Raw genomic sequence first — 23,689 nt, forward strand, 5'->3', positions numbered from 1 at the left:
CAGCACTGAGGCTGATGTGCTGCATTAGATGAAGGTCTCTGCCAGGATGCTGGAGCTCCTCCCTCCCCTACACCAGCTAACCACCATTGCCAAATCTGATGAAAGCTCATCGCCCTGCCTGGGGATGAGTTGTCCACATAAGTCACACCTACACCAGTCCCCCCTGTGCTAACACATGCAAACTAGCTAATGACACTACAAGAGGTGATTCTTGAACCTGAGGAAAGTCAGGTTTTGTCCAGTCCACAGTGAAGTGCTATTCTTAGGGAAGAGGAAGCATGTGGAGGTCAATCTTGACTCAATGCTGACATGTGGTTTGCTCAAAAGTAGCACAGTACCGCAAAAGCTCACCTGAAAATCCCCTCAGTCTGTTCCCCTCCCAGGGCCAGGACCTGCTGTGATAGCTGTGTCTGCACCCAGGGGAGCTTGTTCTCTGGATACATGTCCTGCTGCCGCAGCATGATTTCCTCCAGGGAGCTGCCGAAGAGCGATGGCGTGAGAATGGCATTCCTGGCATGCATTATCTCTTCCACTGTTGGTTTACGGAGGCCCTGAGGACAGAGAAAAGCTTTGTGCAGCCATGACACAGCCAGCCCACAGAGAAAGAGTGACCCAGGGATGGGGATGGTGAGTGGCCAGGACAGAGAAGACTGACCCTCCATGTGGGCACCTTGTCAGCCTCCTGGCAGCATGGTTCTTGTTCTGCTGCCTAAAATCAGGGGTGGGTCTATTCATCAGGCCCAGGAGGAGCAGAGGAGACCACTTTGGAGAATTTGGGCTAGTTTTGCAGAGATTCTGTTGCTGTGTTTTGCACAGAAAGGGGACTGCTCCGGCTGCAGCTCCACCTGCTGCAGGAGGCAGTATGGAGTGGAGCCCAGCCCAGCCCTAGCTGTGTAAGGTCAGCCGAGGGCACCTATACCCCAACCCAGCATCAGGCGAGTGCTTAAGCCACTGACAGGTGTAAAACAGTCCTTTAGAGATAGGAATTCCAAGTATTTCCAACTCCAGGGAAAGCTTTGCTCTCAGAGGTACTAAAACCTGAAAAGTAGGCATTGGTACCTGTTGCTTCTGACAAATACCAACACTTAAAAGGGGTTTTGAATGTCCTCTGGCAGCAGTTTGGAAAAGCACAGAGCTGTCGCAGGGGGAACAGGCTGCCCAGCAAAGTGGCCTTCAGCAGTGATCCTGCAGCCAAGTGGGGAACACGACAGGGAGAAGCTCCCACTGAGCCCTCTGAGGGTTAGTGGCCAGGGCTGCAGTTGTGTGCAATGTGTGTTTGGAGGCTTACTGTCCTGCCCCTGGCAGGATGCCAGGAGCCTTCACCCCTCTCAAGGTATTTCAGCTAATTTGCTCACTACATAAAGTTCAGATGGCAGGGAGTCCCCAAAGGAATTTCCAAAAAAAAACCCCTGATGACCAGATCTGGCTCAGTGACCTAGAACTGACAGGCCATCTACCACTTTTCATGGCCACAGGCAGAACAGTGCAGAGGGAAGAAAGGAAGATTACAGATAACGCAGAGCACAGACTCCCCTCTGCACCACCCATCTCTGCTGTATGACTGTTTGAACTGGGAATGAGCAACTCTGCAGTAAAACAGCTGCAAGACCCAAGCTCTAAGTGCAAAGGGAGACTCTTCCCTCACCTGAAGAAACAAAATTATGAGTATCCCGTGCACAGACACCTCCTTTTACCCTGGAAACAGTTAAGTGTTGGGGTTGTCTTTGTCCCTGAGGCCAGGAAGCAGGCAGCCATGCAGATGCCTGCACAGCAGGCACTGCTGTCTGCCAGAAGGATGGCAGGAACTGGACAGCAGCCCTCTCCCACACATTCATGGGGAAATGTACTCTGAGCAAGCCTCCCCTGCTCACTCTATCTCCATTTCCCATCACTGAATCAGTGGTGACCACCAGAGTCCCCCTGGCAGCCCCCAAGCCCTGCAGCCAGGGCAACTGCTCACCTTTTTGCCTCCAGTGACGGCTACTTTATGGAGTTTCCGGTAGCAGTACTTGGCATAGGTGCTAATGGGTAGACCTGGTGGGAAAGAGGAAATGAGTGGTCATCCCACAGCACCATATACCCCCACACTGAAGCCCTTCAGAGAGCTTCAGCACAGCAGCTCATTCTGGAACAAGCAGTCCCCTCAAGGCACAGCCCACTGCAGCAGGGCAGGACTGCCAAAACTTGCATTGAGCACCCTGAAGTCTCCCAGTCCCACGGCAAACAGTGTCAGTGCATGCCGGGGCTTGGGCTTAGAAAGATTAATCTCCTGAGTGAAGGCGCATAGCTCTGCACCTCCCATCCCTGCTCCTGCAGATCTCCGCCTCTTGCACCCGGAGTGCACCTGCCCTACCCTGACTCCATGCGTGGCACCCATTCAGCATTCACAGCCTGGGCACACACACATGCCTGGGCCCTGGCCTGCTGGGCACAGCCAAGGTTGTTTATTATTTGAGAACTTCGGTTCCTTTGCTAGTGAGAGAGAAGCAGCAGAGAAAGGTGTGTGGGGACAGAGTGGCAGCACCAACAGTGACCTCAGGACACAAGAAGAGGCGTGGGGAGCTGATGGGATCTTATCTTCCCAGAGATCTGCAGAAGGCTTCCTCACATTCCTGCCTGCAACATTCTCCAACACAAGCCTGTATCAGGCAGCTCAGGCATGCTCTGTGAGACAAGGAAAATGGGACACACCAAAGCCTGGGAACTGTACCTCAAAAGCTGCTGCCCTCCACAAGAGCACCTGCTCTGTTTGTGCTTGGTTCAGTGTACTCTGAAGGCAAGTGCAAGCCACCATTCACAGAGATAATCCTCCCATGACACCAAGAGAAATGTTTGCAATGACAGAGCACTGATTGCTGAGAGAGTTTTTCCAAAACCATTGGCCTTTTGTTCTTGTTCAAGTAAAACCCAAAACTGTTAGCTGAAAGCAGTGAATAGATCTGCCCTATTTGATTCCCTGCCAGGCCCAAAGCTTGCAGCACAGTTCAAATACTTGTGGTGGTGAAAGTCTACATTCTAGTCAGATGCTGTGCATTTCACATCAGCCTTTCACACACCCTATGGCTTAGTTATGCTGGCTGGGAGCTTGGACGTCTTCAAATCCTCTTAATGCAGAGGGAGGACAAACTCTTCCCAAGCAGAGGTGGGAGATGTGTTATCCTCTCAGCCAGCAGAGAAACCACAGTCCTTGGCTCCTCTCGATGAAACAAGCACCTCCTGCCTCCATCAATCTGCCTCACAGCTGGAGCCACACCAGAGCCGGTAGAACAGCATTCCCATTTCCCACAGGCAATGGGAAGGAAAGCCAGTTTTGGGAATTTCTCTCTAGGGAATATCTAATGCAAAATATTCACTGTAAGCAAAAATCCTGCTAGGCATGACTTGCACTGGGAATATCTAAGGATTAAAAGGAAACAAACCAAATGAGATGCCCTGTGATGCTTCATTATCCCAGGTTACAGCTTCTGCTGTCCAGTGTGAGACACACCCTGAAGAGAGGTGTCACCTTCTTAGAGGGGAAGGGGAAGAAGCTGGACTGCGTCTCTGCATCCCAGCAATTTTGCAGGAGACAGCACATTCACAACTAATAATAAGAATTATTTTTTCACACTGTATTTAGACCATGAAACATAATCACCCTAAAAGCTTAACAATGTTTGCAAAAGAAACTGGTGTCCTGCAGATTCTGCATGGCTGATGCATGGGCAGCAATCAGACACATCTGCTTGAAGCCTATTTTGTATTTTCCTAGGAAGCTCCCCAGTCTCAGAAAAAGCCTAAAACCTACATCCAGCACTTTCTGAAGCAAGGCCTCCTGCTCCCATGACAACCATGTACAGCCTCTGACCCAACGGGGCCTGTTGGGGTCACATGTGAAGCTGACCAAATTTAAGTAACTGAAAAATAAACTTGCTACGTGCACAAGAGGATGGAGGAGTTACTGTCCGTAGACCTGAATGGCCAAAAAAGAGGTAAAAGCCCTGAGGAACAGGGTGAGCAGCACTCATCCCAGAGGGCACAAACCAATGGCTTCCATGCCCCACTCCAGAGTAGAAGCCATCTGCTCCAACATAAGTGTTCCTGGCTCCAAGGCATGTGCAGAGTGGGATGGGCAACAATGGAGAGAGACATGGAGAGGCCAGGAGGCCCATGCTGAGCTGCAGGAAGGAACATGAGGGAGAGGAGTAGAATTTAGCTTTAGCCTCAGCTTTTCCAAACCAGCAACCTGTCCCAACCATCTGCTGCTTTCAAAACGCTCAGCTAGAGACTGACTACTGGCACTGAGCTCATCACGCACGCTGACATTTCCAGACATGTGGGCTAGGTACTCCCTCCAGCCTCTTGCTGCAGGGCTGGGCAGCTTCATCTGCACTACCTGGAAAGGGCTAATCCTGAAGGCAACTCTGTGAGCCCATAATGAATCTGAGAAATCCAAGATGATCTGTTATTCCCTATGGAACGGATGACTACTAACAGCCCACACAGTGAAAAATAGTTTTCAAAGGAAAATATTTCTCCATATTCCAGCCTAGAAACATATGTGGACAGCATCTTAAAGAACATCTCCTTTTAGAAAAAGTTAAAATCCAGACTAGACACATGCAGGAACATACCTTCTGGAACTGACTTAAATGCTTTCCTGCAAAAAACAAAAAGTCCTAAAAATTCACCAAACAGTGTGGATTTAGGACCTGGCCATAGAATATGTATTTTAGCACTACAGAAAGCTGTTGTCTAGATATTCCTCCGATTTACCACAGACTTTTGGATCTCAGCCTGGCACAGCCAGAGCAGGTTCTCAGACCAGGATCCCATCTCACTGCACTCTATAGCATAAGGGTAGGTACTCCTGAGCAGGTAAACTGGGCTTGGCACCAGCATCACTGCTCTCCTGGCTTAGATCTGCCCAGGATCCATTTCACAGTGTTTCCTTCTACACCCCAACAATGCTTCTCAATCACCATTCCCTATATGGGAAATGCCATGTTCATCAGCCAGACAAGCCAGCAGCCTGCACCTGTCACCAAGATAAGACACAGATACAGGATGTCTTAAAGATTAGTATCCCCCTTCAAAAAACTCCTAGCTAATAGCAGGTGGGCAATACCCTCAGGCAGTGTTGTACCTGGACCATTAACCATCAAGAGACAGACCTCCCTTCTTTGCATTTGTCCCATTTCTTTCTAAGCCTCTTTATGCTCTGAACTGTGGAGGCTGGTGGGCCAACAGGGAAAGAACCCACAATAACTCCCCTGGACAGAAAACCCCTCAAGCCATAACCACCCTTGTTAGGGTAAGGGAAAAAGCTTTTCCCAGCATACCTTGCTGTGATGCGCAGACTCAATGCATCCCATTGGCCCTTCCCACTCCCTCTACCCCTGTGCCCTCATCCCATTGGCCCTGGTGTTCTGCTCTGCCCCTCACGATCCCTACATAAAACCCTGCTTTCCCTGCCAGAGTGGCTGCTCATCCCTGGATCCCTTTGAGGAAGAAGCTCAATAAAGGCCCTCCTTGGAACCCCACACAAAGACCCTGTCTTTCCTTCTGTGTTGCCTGGATCACGGCAGAACTGAAATCACCTGGCATGAGCGCCGATGTGCCTGTGCCCCCGAGGTGTCTTCTTCAAGATGCTTCTTTGGAAAGGTCATGGCAATCTGAACAATGTACTAGCCCTTTGGGATTTCATTCTGTGCTTCAGGACAGACCATTACTGAGCCTGCTGCCCAACACCAGAACCAGGCAGCTTTCAGCTCTGCTATGGCACACAGTGAGAAATTTCACTCTTGCTTTCCCCAGATAATCTTAAGTTTCTTTGATCCCATAGACCATCTCCCCTCTTCCCACCTCCACATCCAGCTCACATGTCACCTTCCCTGCCTCACTCATCAGCCTTGGAGGGACCCCTGGGTAGGACATACAGAGTGGGCACAGCACGACTACAGCCAAGTGCTGCTTTGCTCTCTGTCCCTTCCCTGCAAGCTCCTGATCCCTCTTTTGGTTTCTGACCACTTCCTAGCAACGTGTATGTGTTTATAGGAATTCATATACAAGCTGGAAAATGTCTTTCCCTCCTCAAAAAGGCTCAACTGGGACCTCCCCCTGCACTTGCAGTTAGGGACCTCTCCCCCATGTAAAAACATTGCTTTTGGTGACACAACATTCTCTGCTGCTTGATCACTCCGTTTGTCACTCTCACCAGATCCCTCTGCACCCTTCATTTTTATGGCTGTTAACAATTTTCTGTCAACACTGAGCTGTCAGCTCATGATTTGTCTCCTTGTACAAATCCAAAGACCAGCTCACATTTCTGTGGGATCAGCAGACAGTCCTCCTTCTGAAAACGCAGCATTTATTCCTACCCATTATTCTTCTGCCTGCCACAGGTTATTCATGCATGAAAAGACCTTGAACCACATTTGTATTTCATTTATTCACAGAGAATTAAGTTAGAAGATGAATACTGCAGAGGTTAAGTGTGGAAAACTTCAGAATTCTTTCTTTGGGTATATGTCAGGTGGTAAATGTTACTCACCAATGAGCTTCTGGACTGAAAACAGTATGTGCACATGTGTGGGGAATCACTGCTTCAACTCAACTTTTCACTGAAAGACTTACATAGATGCCTACTTATCTTCTACTCAGTTCTGACTGAAGTCAGTGCCTTTGATTTCCTTATGGATTTCTCTGCTAAACTGATGTTACAGCATCCATAAGCATCTTAGTATTTCAGAGCCACTAAGAAACTTCTCGCAACAGCCTTGCAGCTTCAGACGCATCCTACCCAACCCTCACACATCTGGAAAGCAGGGCTGGTTAGCCAGAAGTAGGTGCTCCAGGGAAAAACCTGACCTTTCCAGCCAGCAGCAGAGAGAACATGGCATGTTCCTGCAAGATTTCCCCTTACTTCAGGTGCAATTCTAAAGTCAGTCTCGAGGAAAAGTCCTCATAGTTTCAGTCACTGCAAAAAAGCTGTTTTGAGCGAGCTGCCAGCCCTGCTGCCTCCTCTGTTAAACCCCTGCAGAACAACTCATAGCCTGGTCCCTGCCAGAGCAGCCTCTAGGGCCAGAAAGACAGACAAGAGTAAACAGCCTCAAGCTGCGCCAGGGCACATTTAGATTGGATATAAGAGAAAATTTCTTCATTGCAAGGGTAATTAGGCACTGGAACACAGGCTGCTCAGGGCAGGGGTGGAACCTCCATCCCTGGAAGTATTAAGAAATTATATGGATGCGGCACCTCAGGACATGATTTGGTGGTGGCCTTGAGAGTGCTGTGGGAACAGTTGGACTCAATTACTTTAGAGGATTTTTCCAACCTTAATGATTCCATGATTCTATGAAAGGTAACTGTGTGTGACCTGTCACCAGAGCCCCAGCTGAGGCCACACAGGCTCACAGGCACAGCTGACTTTCAAGTGCTTCCTTCTGGAAACTCTATAAAGTTATCCTAGCATGCCTTTATATATATATATATATATATATATATATATATATATATATATATATATATATAAAATACGTATCAGAGGCAACATAGAAAATCCTGAGTTGGAAGGGGCCTACAAAGAGTCTAACTGTTGGTTTTTGTTTCTATTTTGTTTTAAATTTAACGTTTGTTTTTAGGTAAAAACTACATCTGTTTTCCTAAGCACATCTCCAGCACACAGAATTTAGACACATAATTGCACAGAACAGCCCGCTCAGCCCACAGGCATCACGTCCTGCTGAACAGAACAATCTCCAAGGAGTTGTCTCAAAAAGATGTCTTAGTCCCTCGGAGCACATGCAAAATGAATTTTCAAAGGCTCAGAATGGCCTGAACTCTCCTGGGCCTGAACAGGAAAGAAAAAACACATATTCCTACCAGAAATATAATCCTTCCATGCAATTGCAGGTCTCTGCTCCGAATCCCACCAGAGACAGAGAACACTGAACACTGTTAGTGCAGGAGCTTCAACCCAGGGCTGTCCTCACCCTTACCCCTTGACTTGCAGCTGCCTCATGAAACAGGGTGACACAACAGTGACACAGGGAAGCCATCATAGGCAGCAGCTGTCTGCTGGGAGTGCTCAGGAATGCAGGAAGCTGGACTCCAGCTCTCACAGATTAAAAACACTGAAGCCACTTGATATAAACTGCTACCTGAGAGGAATTCACAGGGCTAACTGAAGTTTCCTGAAAGCGATATAAAAAATATTGAATGGACTTTGCCTAGTAAGGCTTTAGCCAGATAAAGTGTTATCCTGCAGCCAGCAATTAAACTAAGTCTGGAGGAATGCATGAGCTCTTGCTCATTCCGCACAGATGCCAGGGCAAGCCCTGGGCTGCAGAGCTCAGAAAGTGTGGGCAAGGGAAGCCAGTTCTGGCGAGAAAAAGGCAGTGTCCTTCACCAAGTACCAGCACCCTCCAGAAAGAGCCTGGGGTTAGGCAGTGATTTACAAAATCCATTAAAACAACTGAGACAGGTTCTTTTCAACACATTTTCTCATATGGCTTCTGGCTTCTAGCACCAGAATATGCTCCAGGAAATGCGGCATGCACAGATCAGAGGAATTACAGCCCCAGATCTGCATCCAACTTAAAATCCCTCACACAACTTGCACAATTGTGACAGAAAGGGCCCCCACTTGTCCCAAATGCAGCCCAGCTGCCACTGGCACTGCTGATCCATGCTCTGGTCTAATCTTGAACACCAGCCTGCCACCAGATAAATTTTCCCAAACCCAAGTCTCTGTATTTAAAGAAATGGTTTGATTTTCAGCAGAGCTCAGCATTGCTACCTGCCTAAAGTCAGTGCAGACCCCTCTCTCAGCTTCCTGTGCCTCTCCCTACCTTCATCCTCTGTGTTTTGTTTTCTCTTTTTCCTGGATTTTGTGATCTTCTTGTTTTTCAAATCCACAAGCTCCTTGATGTGCTGGGCAACTGAAAATTCAGAAGAGGGTCTTGATTAATTATGTGGTATATACTAAAATACCAAAATACAGAACTGCCCTGAGATATGGCAGCCAGCCTGACTCCAGCAATAAGAAGCTCTGTCAAAGGAAAGGTCCTGCACCACAGCCAGCTCCCAATGAACCTGAATGAGGGGCTCAGAACATCATTCAGCTTATCCAAATGGCCAAACAGTTGAAAAGTTCATACCTAAATAAACTTGCTGCCTAAATACCAGCAAAAGAACCATCTTCACAATATCTCAGAGTACTCTTCCTTGTTGCCTGCATTCTAGGCAAAGCACAGCTGGAGGGAATGTTTTTGGACAGACGTGACAATGGCTGAAAATCTTTATAAAACTCAAACTTAGTGCTGCACAACAGGCAGTTCAGTGAAGAAATCCCACATTAAGGCTAAAATCATAAAAAAAGAAGGCAAATATTGCCAGTGTAGCACTTGCCCCTTGGTCCAACCTCTGCTGCCATGCTCATGAGCAGGGGCAGAGGGATGCTGAGGCAGAACTCCTGTAGCCACTCTGGAGACCTGGGGGGGCTTCAAACACAGCAGGTCCCCAGAGATCAAGAGGAAAATAGGTGTCTGGTTTCTGGCCTGAGATTGGACAAAATACAGTGAGTGTGGCTAAAATAGTGGAAATAAGCCAATAAATACCAGAGTTAATACTCTCCAGGCTGGTACTTTGCTTTTTTTCTTTTCTTCACACCCTGCCCCCCCTCCAACTGGATGCTATAGCAATTTAAAATTGGGGTAATAACGGAATATAAGCTGGGCTGGTCCCCAAACTTCTGAAAGACAGATAATTTTTATCTCTTCACACTAAAAGCCTGTGTTCTTCAGGATCCCCAAACAGCCGAGGTCTGTTCTCAGTGTCTGCAATGGCTCCCTTAAAAACTTAGATGTTAACAATCCTTTTATTTTGCCAGCTTCAAGGATCTTAAAAGTAAATTATGTCATCAGAGAACCCAGCCTTTGGAGGGCTGACATCAGCTCATTTCAGTGCTGGTGGGTGAGGTAAGCACAGTCTGGGGCTTGCAATTTTTTGCCAGACACGAGCTGGTGGCAGCTTCATCCCACCGATGAAAGGTGAACTCAGACAACACACTGTGCTCTCACTAACAGAGCCCACAGCACTAGCTGGGGACTACCTGTACTTTTAAAACCCAGACAACCTTGGCTATGTGGCACAACCCACCAAGATGCTGCTGCATACAGAGGAGGTGCATGAGGCACTTACTCTTTTCATCACTGTCAAGGTGGCGGTAAATGTAACCTTCCAGGTAAGACTGAAATTTGGGTGATGGGGAAAAAAAGGCCAGACTGATGGCCATCAGTTCCCAGCCCCATGCCAGGCTTCGGTAGCACATGTTATCTGTTGTCTGCCGGATCAGCTGTATGTAGAGCTCATCCCGCAAGCCCTGCATGCTCCAGCACTTGGTGACCATGACCAGTGCCACGTGATTGCGGTCCATGCGAGTCTGACGATCTCCCATGTAGCTCTGCACCAGTTTGAACATCTCGCATGCCTCTTTTTTGATGGTCCGGTTGCTAGTGATGAGCATTGGCTTTTTAATGGAGCCACCATTCCAGGACAGCATGTTGGAGATGGAGATCCTTCGTCGGAAGATGCCTTGTGTGTGCATGTTCAGGTTTTTGGAAGCCCAATCCGCCATGCTGCTCTGAGAGATGGGCTTCCGTAGGGTGCTGTAAGGGAAATGGCATTCCACACAGCCACCACGCTGGCTGCTGCCCTCCTGCTTGGGATTCAGCTCTATGTTCTCAGGCTGCAAAGAAGAACAGACATGTTAAAAGCAGCTTAGGTGACTCCTTACCTGGCTAGGAAAATTATCCACAGTGAGGCATGAAGCTGCCCGCAACTGCACAGTGGTGAATCTGTACAAACATGACTTGGTACATGTAGAATGTAGTGTGTGGCACAGCCACACACCAATGCTGCCCCTAAGGGAAGTGCTGGGACATGGAGCAACAGGGCTGAGCATCCCAGCTGTTGCTGAGTTTACAGGGGATAGACAGGAGTTGAGCCGATTTCCAGAGCAGCAGCACAGCTCTGTGGCACCAAGCACACATCAAGGAAACAAGTATCTCTGCACTCCTCAGTTTCAATGGAGCTCCAGGAGCCCAGGAGAAGGGCGAGACACTGGTCTACAGTAAACCCCAAAATACACATTAGTTCTTAGAAGTTTAGAGCAAGTCAGTGTTTCCTTCTTAGTATAAAGGAACTCCTGAATTCAGGACAGAGGCTTTTGCAGTCCAACCCTTTCCCATCTCACACCCCACATGTCTCTGCATGCGGATGATGGGATTAGCACACATCACATTCCACCCCTCATTGCCAGCCTGGGGCACAATAATCTCTCCTGTTTTTTTACATTGTTCTTTTTATCCCTTGAGTTACTCCTCTATCTCCTCACCCTCTGAATTCACTCAACACACTGACTAAAAATCCCCACCTGCAGTTCTCTGCCATCTCGACATCCTCAGTCTCCTTCAAACCACTTTACCTGCCTGGAGTTGGTTTTCCTTCTATCACCCTACCTGCTCCTTCAGCATGTTCCTTCTGAGGAGTCACCTCCTCATACTATCTTGAGGTTCAGGAGGCTCTGGGTTCTCTCTTCTGCTCTCTCTCAGGCTTCTCTCTCACATCTCATTCACAGCCACATCTGCTTAGCCTGTTCCAGAACTTCTGCCCACCCTCCTCCAATACTGAGTTTTCTTATCTCCCAATTTTCCTCTCTATCAAACAAGCCCAGCACAAGACATCACTGCTCACTCAAGCCACTGGATGTTATTTTCAGGTGAGGCAGTGATTTTGCTGCCAAATTTTCTGCAACTTCCTCCCTTCTTTACTTGGACTCTTGAGTATTTTTGTGAATATTTTTTTTAATTGACTCTTTTTGCCTCTACCACAACATCTGTCTCTTTTAATCTTCTGCTTCTCCATGTTACCACATATAAATTATTTTTCTTCACTTTCAAGGACATTCACAGCCTATCCCCAACCCACCATCTCTTGTGCATAATCAAGTTTCAGCTCTCCCTGTCAATGTAACATGGTGTAACATAGCCAGAAGACTGGAGAGCAGTTTCCTACCAAGTCTAAAGAGGCTATGAAATGAAATTGCTGAACTATTAATAGTAACATGTAAGTCATGTAAACTTGATGTGTCTCTGTGCCTGAAAAGTGGGAAAAGTGGGAACATGATATCAGTTTTCCAAAAGGTTTCAGATGAAAGCAAGGCACTTATTGATCCAAAATGGCAATAAAGAGAGCACATACAGATAAATCTGATAGAGTGGAGAGGTGTCAGCCTGGCTTTCAAAGAAAAGTTACACCTCACAGGTCTGCTGGAGCAATCTGGAATAGTCAAGGACCTTTCCCAAGTTTCTTCATGAAAAACTTTGTACCAGCAAACAGAAGAAAAACTAGAAAAAAGTAAGAAGCCACTTTTCAGCATGGAGGATGATTATCAGCTCTGCCTTATCAAATTGATGTAAAGATCCTGGTTGTTCAAAATGGGAACAAAGAGTGAGCAAAGACAAAAAAGGGAAAACGCTTCAGGAGATATAAAACTATCTACAAAGAACCTAAATCTGAACTAACACCAGGAAGCAGGACATTCCTTTGAATCCAAGTCAGAAAAAAGATGGCAAAATAATCCTGCAGAAGTGCTGTGTTAGAGAGAAAACTACTCCCCTTGTGCAGGCACACTAATGGGGCTTTAAAATAGCTATTTCCAACAAGATGCTAGAGCCATTGACACTGATTTTCTAGATACTGCTATTCCATGTTCAGGAATTGGGAAGGAGAATAGCATATGAGGAACCATTTGAAAAAGGAGAGAGAGAGAAAGAGCCACATGCTGTCATGTGGCTATGCAAATCTTGATGCCATATGCACCAACTCAAATCATTCCAGTAAAGAAAGTACGTATGAGGGAAGACATGAGTGAGAGTAACATGATTAGGCAAGCACATTTTACCCAAGTAGCAGAGCGGAACTACCCACAGTGCTGAGGCCTTGCTGGACATGAGCCCCATCCCACAATTCTCCTTCCTCTCAAGCCACTGGCCTCAAACAGAGTTTCCACGAGCAAAGATGTGAAGCTTTATTAGCTGTTTGCTATTCTGCAGGAACAGATGTGTCTTGCCTGCAGCACACGCCTGGAATTAAATCCCCCAGAAACAGGCTCTCTATGATGAGTCTAGCAAGTCTAGCAATGAAAAAAAATAAATTTAACATGGCACAGATGGGGAAGTACCTGCGAGGAATGGCGTGTAGCAACTGATGGAGCCAAGGTTGTCTGGCTGGTGACATTCTTTTCTAGAGAATCTATTTTCTCAAAAGTTCTCTTCTGCCTCATTTTGTCCTGTGGAGCAGCCACACTGCTGGGAAAGAATTCCCTAATCTCCAGGTCCTGTCTGTACAGAGACCTATTGCTGGCTGCGACATCATCCCTGGAGCTCTGGCTGACGGATTTTTTCAAGTGGTCAGACTGAAACCTGACCTTGCTGCTCTCTGCTGGAACATCATTCTCCAGGCTCTCAGCATCCAGGCTGGCTTTGCTTCCCCTACAAGCTGCTGACCTACCCACCACAGCACGCATCTCAGCAATCACTTTATCATTCAGAGCTGTGAGCTCACTGCTGCTGCCCACAGAGCCAGGTCTTGCTTGACCTGCTCCTTGCCTCCTTCCTTTCCTTTTTCTCAAGCTTGGAGAAGGGCCAGTTGAATAACCAGAATCCTGATGGCCAGTTGGGTACTCCTGAGTCTGCAGGCTGTTTTGCCGACTGTGGTGGAGTTCCATGTTCTTGCGAACATTGGCTTCCAAGATCCTCCAAGACTCCTTGAAGCTGTCCTTAGAAGCAAGCTGACCAGCCAGTTTAGTGGAGGTATCTGTTGTTGCAACAGAAGAGTGGGAGAGTTTGGCAGATTGGTCAACATTGACCATATGTTTTATGTATTCTCTGCCAGCTGGGCTGTATTCAGTGAAAGAGGGATTTCTTGTATGCTTCTTTGCAGCTTGCTGTTGTTGAATACTGGGATGCTGCAATAATTTGGTTGGTTGCAGCTGCTTTTTTAAGCTATTGCTTGGTGACCTTGGTGGAGACATCCCACTCACACAAATGCTTTCAGTGTCCATATCTACTGGTGGCTCGTCATAAATTGGCAACTCTAAAGATGGCTCATCATATATAGGTGCAGGAGAGGCATATGTGGGGGATGCAGGCTGGGGGGTTCCTGTCCGGCTTCTTGGAGGTGTTTGAGAAGTAGGACCATTCATCATCACCAGGCAAAACCCACCACTCTCCGTCTTTTTGATCTGCATAGACTGCTTTGTTTCTCCAGTAGGCATTTGCTTTGTGGCTCCAGGGCTCTGGGATGTGGATTGAGGCTGAGCATATATAGCTGGTTTGGGAAGAGATTTTGGGCTGTTGGGCTTTGGAGCACCCTGCAGCTGAAGAGAACTGTTTGAAAAGTTCTGCATCTGCCTCAAACTGTTCACTTTGACCAACAAGGCTGCTTTCGTGCCTGGCAGAGGCTGCCAGTGGGTAGGAGTCTCCCTAAAAGAAGAAAGATACAAATACACACAATTATTTAAGAATTATATTTACTGAAGTACCTTCTACGTCTACCAAAATACCAAATAGTTAGTCTCAAAGTGCCTGAATAGTCCCCTGAAGTACCTGCCTTCAGATTATCCAACTATGATGATAGTCCTTCCAGACCATGCTATTTTTTTATATAAGTTTCCAGATATGCGTTTATTTTGTAGAAAAACCTACGAGGTCTATGGGAGATATATGGGGGTGGCCATTCTCCACTCACAGCTTACATTCCCATGCAACCTGCCACATCTCCACCCAATCTTGTCCAGATGCCCTAGGATCTGGTACCCTTGACCACACCAACCGGCCCTGCTCAGCTCCCATGGCTGTGAAACACTCCTCTGCTGGGAGTATCACCTCTGATCCGTGGCAGCACTCGGGATCCACCACAACCCAACATGCCCACTGCAACACCCCAGTTCCCAGGATATATTCTACAGTGTAGCAACAACAACCTGCTGTCAGGCTGTGACCACAGCCAGTCTGTGTTTGTAAGCTCCGAGGAAAAGGGAACAGAAAGGATATTAAAACAGCTCAGCTTCCAGGTTTTCCAAGGCATCACAGTCCCCAGGAAGGTCCCCTTGAATCTGACCCTAACTCCATTTGAATTGTGCCCAACGTCCATGTATCTGCTACCAGCCATCACTGGGTAAGACCTGAGGGTGTACTGCATGTGTTCCATCTGAGACAGGAGATGCTCCCCTAACACCTTCATAGCTCTTCTGCTGTTTGTACCTTGACCTTGCTCCTCACTCCACATTGCTGACCTGTCCTCTATGGCCTCTGTGTTGGCAGACACATCCACTTCTGCTGCATGTCCAGAGGTGCCCCCCACCATGTCTGGCTCTCTTGTGCCTTCCCTACCAAATCCCAAGGTATGTGGACACCAGCCCTCTTGCTCCGCTCCTGCTCTCCAGAGCCCTGTCACCTGGCAAGGTGCCAGCCACCTCCTTCAGCACAGCTTCCCTGGGGTATTCTGCCTGTCCTTCCCCCATGGTTATCCTGCCAGTGCATTTGCGCACCCCCTGCTCTCCCTACACCTGCCCCCCATCACTGTGGGTGTCCTATTTCACCTGGTGCACTCTGGTCACCTTCCCTACATCCTCTGTCCAACACCTAATGTCTCACATCTGTTCCCAATCACTGTCCTCCTAAAGGGGTGGTGTGCTCCTTCCCCATCCACTGCTTACCATATTTTTGGCAGAACATGCTCTCTGTTGGCAATGTGTTGTGAATCCCATCTTGACACAATGGCATCATGAGTGGCGCAGACGAGGCTGGCACTGCCCTGTCATGGGCACAGTGCCTGACCCCTGGCCAGGGTTCAAAGGCCTCATGACACTGATCACACTTGCTGCACCTCCGTCTTTGCAGGGCTGGCTCCTTTCCCACAACAGAGTCCGTGCAGCTCTCTTGTGCAACTACCCAGGTGTGGCCAGAGAAGGTTGAGAAAGGGCTGTCTTCCTCTGCTTTGAACCCTGGGGCCCCCTCTTGCTCTGGGGCCTCTTATATACCTCCCACAGAGGCACCGAGGATTTTATTTTAAGGGAGCTCCTGACACTACTTCAAGATGGTGATGCAACTGCCATGAGGAAGGCCTGTCTCCCAGCCTCCACCTTCATTCTCTTCACAGCACTGCAGCCCAGTGCTGACCTCAGCCCTTCGCCAAAAGCAGCTTGGAAAACACTGACAAATTTGAGATTTTCTCTCCATCTGCTCAAACCACCATCCAGCATAGCCCCTGCTCTCCCATTCCTGTTTAGCCCTCAGTGGCTTGTCCTCCACATGCTTCTTCCTGGGGCATGATGCCTAATGCAGGGGTTGAGCGCCAGCGGTGCCAAGTGAGGACACACACATGGAACCACTAGCAGTAACAGCAGCATGAGAGTGGCATTCATGAGGACACCCAGCTCCACAATCCACCAGGTATTCCTTCTGGGGACACGGCCTGCTCCTTGCATCAAGGCATCTCCCCTGTGCACAGTCAAGCTCCAGTCTCAATCCCAAGCCTTGCTGAAGACCAGACTCCTTCTCAAAGAGTGTGTGCACTAATAGGAAGAACCAGAACAGCAACACTTTCTGGGCTTTTAAATGAGGATTTCTGACAACTCCATGGCTGTATCAGTGAGAGACACTTTGCCAGTCTCTCATTTCATGGCACAGAAGAGAGACTGGCAAAGGACGGAACAATCCACAGGCCCCTGACACAGCAGGCAGGCCACAAGTGTGTGACTGGGACATATTTTAGCTCAACCCTACAGCAACTGTCATTGCATCTGGACCAGCATTATCCAGTTGTTGGGTTGCAGAGGGATAGCCCAAAGCTGCAGATGTGTCCCACTGCCTTACAAGACCTCCAGTTATGGCAGGCCTGGAAAATAACCCTGTGCTCTGTGGAAAGGTGCTGGACGCCCACATAGCACAAGCCACCTCCTGAAGTTTTTCCTCTCCCTGACGTGCAGCACTGCAGGCCCAGCTAGCTGTGCACAGCTGAACCATCCACTCAGCCAAGGCTTGGCAGACCCATCTCAGCCAGACACAGCATGGCCAGACTTGCGCCCCCTGTCCAGGCTAATCACACACTGCTACTGTCTGGCACCAGAAAATCACATGACCAGGAACTCAGCCTAAAGCTCTGCCACCTCCTTGCTCAGCTCTGAGACACAGGAAGGAGCCCCTCCCTGTCCATACAGCAGGCACTGGCACCACCTCCTGCCCCATCTGTCCCAATTCACACCCACAGAGCAGCACTGGGAACATCCCTGTTGGTCACTGCTCAGGTGTGGGCCTGGGCATCTGCAGAACACCACCAATGTGCCCATGAGAGAAGGGTTCCTGCTCCAGCATGGCATTATAACTTTTAGGGCCCTGTGGGACCTCAACTAGCAAAAACCTCTGCCTCTCCATCTGTGATAAAGAGCACAGCCCAGATTTTAGTCCTCAGATGAGTGATGAGGGATTTGATCTGAAAAAGAAAAGAGGATAGTGTGCTCATAGCCTCCTGCAGAGGCAAGCTACCTACCTGTGAGCCCCAGTAAGCCGGAGAGCAAAAGGTACTCCAAAGCACAACAGCTCCTCACTGCCCAGAGTTCCTTCATCAGGGACATCCCTCACCTTGGGCCTGCCCCGGACAGAAGATACGCTGGGCCTTTAGCACAGACTTGGCCACATGGGTGGGACACGATGGAGAGCGGCAGGAGCTCTGCACTGGTATAGGACTCTCTCTGCACCTACCCTCAGCCCAGATGGCAGGACAGTAAGACAAATTAGACAGACAGCCAAAGCAAGGCAATGAAGAAGTGGCTCTGCCTCCCTGCAGCAGGATTTTGGCACTTGTAGTCTGTGCCCCAACATGCACTCCACGCTCCCTCCTTCAGGCCTAGGTCAAGGCACACACTGGGAGCCAGCGTGCTCCGGACCACCGCACCTCCCTGGAGCTGGCAGAGCCCACCCACTGACACTGCTTCTTTTTGAGGAAAAGCAGAACCATGTGGGATTGCCACAGCTAGGCTACCATGGACACTGGTAAGAGGCAAAGCACCTAGATGCCCTGCAGAGGTCAGGGGAAACTGGGAAGCTGTGCTACCCCCATGTCATCAAGTGCCACCATGCTCCCCCACCCAGGAATGTGATGGTGAAGGGAAACTTCTAAATGTGTACAGTACCCCACCTCGCCCATTTCTCATCATGGACACATCATGCCATTTCCAGCCTCCCTGGCTGCCAGAGATGAGAGGAAAGAAGCACCATCACAGAAAAGACAAAGTTGTCTTGAAAAGGCCATTTCCACAGCCATGAATGATTTCTTTGGACCATGTCTGGATACAGCTTCCTTCAACTCCATCCCCAGGCTGCTGGGAAAACCAAGCAGAAGAGAACAGGGACTTCCTGACTTCACAGCATGAAGATTCAGTCTTGTCCTTGTGAAAGCCATGACAAAAAGCAAAGCCATGGTGGAGAAGTGTCCCAGGGCAGCCTCTCAGCTGAGCTCTTCAGCCAGTAGCAGCAGAGACTCTGATGAATACCCTGGGGACTGTTCCTGTGAGGAATGCTTTCAAGTAGCTCCAATATAAAGGCCGCAACTTGGCACTGATTTTCCTAGCCTGCACCTAGCTCCAACAGCATATCTAGTAGCACTTCCCAGGCTCCAGATCTTCAATGTTTGTTTTTCTCCTTCCCAGAAGCCTGGAGAAAAGACCTTGCACCTTAGCTCTGCCCTTTCTAGTAGTTGTTTTCCTGGTGCTGTGACAAAGATGAGTGAACAGGGATGTTTGTATTCCAGCAGCACTGCTGCTCTGCCCCTAATTCCCACACTGGAGGCAGGGATACAACCTGCCCAAACCAAAAACTGTACAGAGTTGTGCAAAGAACATTGTGTTTGTATATCCTACCCCAAGGCCAACTGCACAAGCAGGAAACAAACCTGTATTAGGGATTCTGATGGTCTTTCTTGCTTATGAAAACTTAACAGTTGCATTACTTACGCTGTGCCTTGAGATTCATGAGCCCATGATGAAACAAACCAGAGTTGGAAGAGGCAGAGGTATTCTTACAGCCATCTAATCACACATTCCCACTACTCTTCCAGCACATATTCCTGGCACTGTAACACCAAGCCCTTGCTCCTTCCCAGTCGAGGATGCTGAGCTGTGGGAAAGGTGGGTGAGGAGGGGATAGGCAGCACAATCTACTGCCCATGCAGAAAGGAACCTCACCTTCCTCTTCTGCGGGACAGAATGTTCCTAGAGAAGGTAGCTTTCTTACAGAGGATTTTAAGATAGCCTGTTATCGCAAAGAGAACCTCAGAAACAGCACTCTGAAATCCCAGTGCTGACCTTATGAGAAATAGGAGAAGAGGAGTAAAAGGGTTGGTTCTCCATGGATAGCAGGGCTGGGAACAGCAGAGCCTGCTCACAGTCCTGACCTGCAGTGTGCTGAAATGCTGCAGACCAGCACACAGCCTCCCAGAAAGACTGCCTTCTTCAGGCCTTGGCACTCCACCAAGCCCTTTTTCACCCATTACCTTGGAGCTCCGGCAAAGCTCAGCATTGGCTGCAGTGACTCAGAATACACTTCCAAAATGCTGCATTCAACCCCAGGCTGGTCTCACAGTCCCCAAGGGAGCATATCCATCCTTTGCAGAGCTTTCCAGAGTGTGAAAGGATAATTTGGCCACCATTTCCCCTGAAGAGAGTCCATTTTGCTTCCTAATGGGATTGTAAGAGCTCAGGATGAGTCTGGAGCTGTGAGGCAAGTGCTGTTTGCTGTCCTTGTCCAGCAAGGGAGAAACAGAGCCAGCACTGGGCTGGGCAGCCCCAGAGAGCACAGAAAGGCATGAGTGGCAGAAAGACAACATGGGAGCAAGAGCATGGGCAGAGGAGCTTCCCCGGAAGGCTCCAGAGATGGTCAATGGCACCAGTGTCTTACTCTGCTGCAAGAGGCTGCCATTTCCCTAGGAGGTCTACCCTCCTGTGCTGCCTGGGGAGGCCAAAGGCTGATGTCTAGAAAAGGCTACTCCAAGCCACTGCAAGAGCTGGAAGAGCAGCAGCAAGCTGTGGTGCACTAAGGGAGGGGTGGCATGGGCATAGAGACAGAGGGAACAGGTTTGGAGAGCTTCTTTCTTCTTCTCGAGGCTGCTGAGGGTTTCACAGCATTGAGATGTGGCAGGGGGCACAACAAATTCAGTGGTGCTGATACAAGGCACAAGAGAGGAAAGGTGGTAAAAACCAGTTTACTAAAAGAAAAAACCTCGACCACAAAGTATAACTAAAACCAGAATGAAATCCCTTCCCCCAGATCTTTGTTGGATGGGCTTGCAGGAGACTCCTCTTGGGGACTACACTGGTCTCTGCTGGCCTCTCCATCTATCGCAGAACGACAAACATGAAGGAAAGAAAACCACTATTTTTTGCACTGGCATTAAGAGACAAAAGTGAAACTGTCTTGGGTGCAAGTAGCTATAAAGATGTCAAATACTACCAACAGCACTCAATGTGTTAACCCTCTGTTTACGCAGCTGCATTTCTCCTGAGCAGAGGAGGACATGCTTGAGGTTGTCTTTGAAGAACAACACAGACAACAGAGCTGAAAAGTTTAGTGTGCTCATGCTGTTAGTATACCAGACATCCCAGCAATGGCATTAGATCCCACCTGAGAACATTTTCTTCTGGCTCAGCTCTTTGCTCCCCATTTTACAAGCTAGCAAAAGGCAAGAAATCTCTTCTTGGGTGTCAGGCTCAGCTAGGGAAATCAAACTCTGCATTATAACCAGTTACACAATCCTTGCTCACACAGTAGAGAAAACACATGATAGGTGTGCAAGGAAACAGTGCCCAATCTTCTGCTTCCAAGAAAGCACATTTCGCAGACGTCAGCTTACTGGTATGAGCCTTGTAATCTGAAAGAGCCTTGCATATCCAAGTAGCCTGTTAGCTCCCATGCAAGCTGCTACTCATGCCTTTCTCAGCACTTGCCCTTCAATTCATTGCAGGCTCAAGGTGCCCCAAGATTGCTGCATAAACCTGATCTAGGGATGGAACAATGGAGACCTCCTTCCCACTTCCCCTCCTTGCAGGAGAATCAACAGTGATGGTGATGATGCCCTGGAAGATAAGGAAAGGTACAGCAAACTCCTGCCCACATTGCATCGCCCCCCTTTCTTCTATAGGAGAGGACCCTGTAGAAGGGTCTTTCCTACTGAGAGGGCTGAAGAACTGAGGGATGGGTCAAAACTGGCATCACTTTTCCCTTGAGGCACAGCAACTTCCAGTACAAAGGCAGAGGAGGCCATGTTCCCTCCTGAGAGACTGAGTCAATGTCCTGTTTGCAGACAAGGCCAGAGCTTAGTGCTGCTGTTACTCTATACCATGCACATCATGGTATAGAATAACATTTTCCCTCCTGAACCACACCACAGTTTCAGCAGGGAAAGCCAGGCACACCAGCTGAAGCGTGGCATTTTGCCTCTCTCTCCAGAGGAGGGACTGTCAGCATCAACCCCTGCAGGACCCCGTCCCTTTGCTCCCCTGCCGGTTCCCCTCCTGTTTTCTCAGTACACAACTATGGAACAGGGCGTTGAAAGGGATAGCGGTGAAAATGCAAATTGATCGCAGTTCTGAACCAACAGCACTGGAGAGGAGGAGGCTGCTGGACGGGAACAGTCCAGCAGTGGGAGTGACCCCAACCCCGCTGAGCCCATCAAGCCAAGCAGAAAGGAGCCCTGCCAAACTGAGCCTAAATGAGTGCGTTTGAGCAGTATGACAAAAAAGCAGCAGTGACCTGCAGGGCTGACCTCTAGTGAGGTGGGGTGGCTGAAATGGTGGCACAGTTACCTGTGCGGAACTGAGCCCAGTGGGGCAGCTGCAGGACCCTACTCAGACGATCCAGCTTTCAGGGGATATGTTACTGGTTTTTGTGGATTCTGGCTGGGAGTAGCAAACATTAGTCACAGAAGTTCTCCCACATCTTGCCTTTGTTCCCAGTGGCCACACAGGCAGCACATGAATGGCCACCACATTGCCTTTTTCCAGGAAAACCATGCAGATGCAGCTTACAAGGAGCATCTGCCATCTTGGTTTTGTTCCCAATAGTGAAAAACTTTTTGTGGGCAAAACACCTCCTCTTTTTGTATACTTATTGCTATTAACATTGCTGTTGTTATTGTGTGTGTCTTATTCCACTGCTTTATGCTTTCAGTAAATTGTTAATTCAACCCGTAATCTCTGCTTTTGTCTCTCTCTTACTGGAAACAGTGAGGGGAAGAGGAGTGGCTTATTTGGAGTTTAATTCCAGCTGGTGTTTAAACTGGCACAGTCATGAATACTTTGGACTCTGTGAAGCTCACAGTATCTTGTGAGCTTCACAGGGCCCTATCAGGGCTCTTACACTCATTTATCTGGAAACATGTAATGTAGTTTTGATGGTGCCCATCCTGGCTGCCCTGGAGTGCCAGACTGTAAATGGGCAAAGAAGGAAAAGTCACCTGTCTCATGTCAAATCCCATGTGCCTGTAGCTCAACTGTGTGACCCCCTCCTAAGTCACTGGGGTTGACCTGAGAGAACTGGGAACTGCTTAGGTACAGCTTGAGACATTTACTAGATTTCTCCTGGCAGGGCAGGGACCATTCTCTGGATGGATATGAACCTCGGGGTTGCTGCTTCTGCAGGGCAGGAAGCACAGGGAGCATTATAATCACCAGTAAAGTGTTGGGTTCCTTCTGGTGCACTTTATGTGCATCACCAGTGTTTTGCAGCCATTAAGATCTGCACTGAATACAGGGAGCAGCAGACATGTGATAAGTAACCTCCCTTCAGGGTGCATATACTTTCCCAAACTGCCATCCTATGTGGCTTTCATTAACTTGGCATTTTTTTTCCTATCCTTGCCTGCACCAGGCACACAGAGAGGCAGCCTTGATCCAAAAACCAAGGTGCTAGCACTTGCTGCGCTGCCCAGAACCAGAACAAGGCATCCCAGCATATATGGCAGGACAGTCAGGCTTACCCAAGCGCTGCTCTAGCTCTCAGGTCAGTTCTCAGCATGACCCAACTTTGCTTGCTGCACGGCCTCCCCAGCTGCCAGTACCACATCCTCCAGGGCAGGATGATGCCCAGACAGAGTAGAAGGGAAGCAGAGCAGCTCCACACAGTATCCCAGGCAGAGGGGCCAACCCAACAGAGATTGGGGAAGGGATACTTTTGTGCAACTGAAGCTGAAATAATGGTTTCAATACAATAAAAAAACCCCTGATTGTTGTCAGACTAGCTTTAGTGTAAAAAAAAAAATCTCTTAGTCAAACTTAAAAAAATAGCATCTTGTTATTGGTCTTTTATTTCAGGCTTGATGAGACCATACAACTGTACCCAGGAGCTCTGTCCCTGCAGCCCCACCTCCTGCCCTGGCTGAAGGTGCAAGACATCAGCAACTGAGCAAGGAGGAAAGGAAGGAGCCAGACCAGATGCACTCACCCGCACCCCACAGCAGCCTGACCCCCTGCACAGGAGCTATGCCATTCCAACAAACCCTGTTGCAAGTTTTTGAGAGCGTTTTCATCACTACATGACACTCCTGCCTGTCCCCTCTCCGTTTGTTATAGCACCCAGAGCAAAGATTACCT

The 23,689-nt window shown here is 48.7% G+C and overlaps 1 protein-coding gene across 1 annotated transcript in view; it reads right to left on the reverse strand.

The window, feature by feature from the left end:
* LOC139604283 (rho GTPase-activating protein 39-like) overlaps window positions 1-23,689 on the reverse strand; it is a 56,913-nt gene that overhangs the window by 5,859 nt on the left and 27,365 nt on the right. Inside the window, exons 3-7 of the mRNA XM_071455389.1 lie at window positions 13,226-14,528; window positions 10,183-10,729; window positions 8,832-8,921; window positions 1,961-2,034; window positions 352-551 (exon numbers count right to left, since the gene is read on the reverse strand). Coding sequence (XP_071311490.1) covers window positions 352-551; window positions 1,961-2,034; window positions 8,832-8,921; window positions 10,183-10,729; window positions 13,226-14,528 — 2,214 coding nt within the window. The remainder of the gene's footprint in view (window positions 1-351; window positions 552-1,960; window positions 2,035-8,831; window positions 8,922-10,182; window positions 10,730-13,225; window positions 14,529-23,689) is intronic.

The sequence above is a fragment of the Agelaius tricolor genome, unplaced genomic scaffold, assembly GCF_023055355.1.
Source record: "Agelaius tricolor isolate 1412-34295 unplaced genomic scaffold, bAgeTri1.0.p SCAF_49, whole genome shotgun sequence".
Classification (NCBI taxonomy): domain Eukaryota; kingdom Metazoa; phylum Chordata; class Aves; order Passeriformes; family Icteridae; genus Agelaius; species Agelaius tricolor.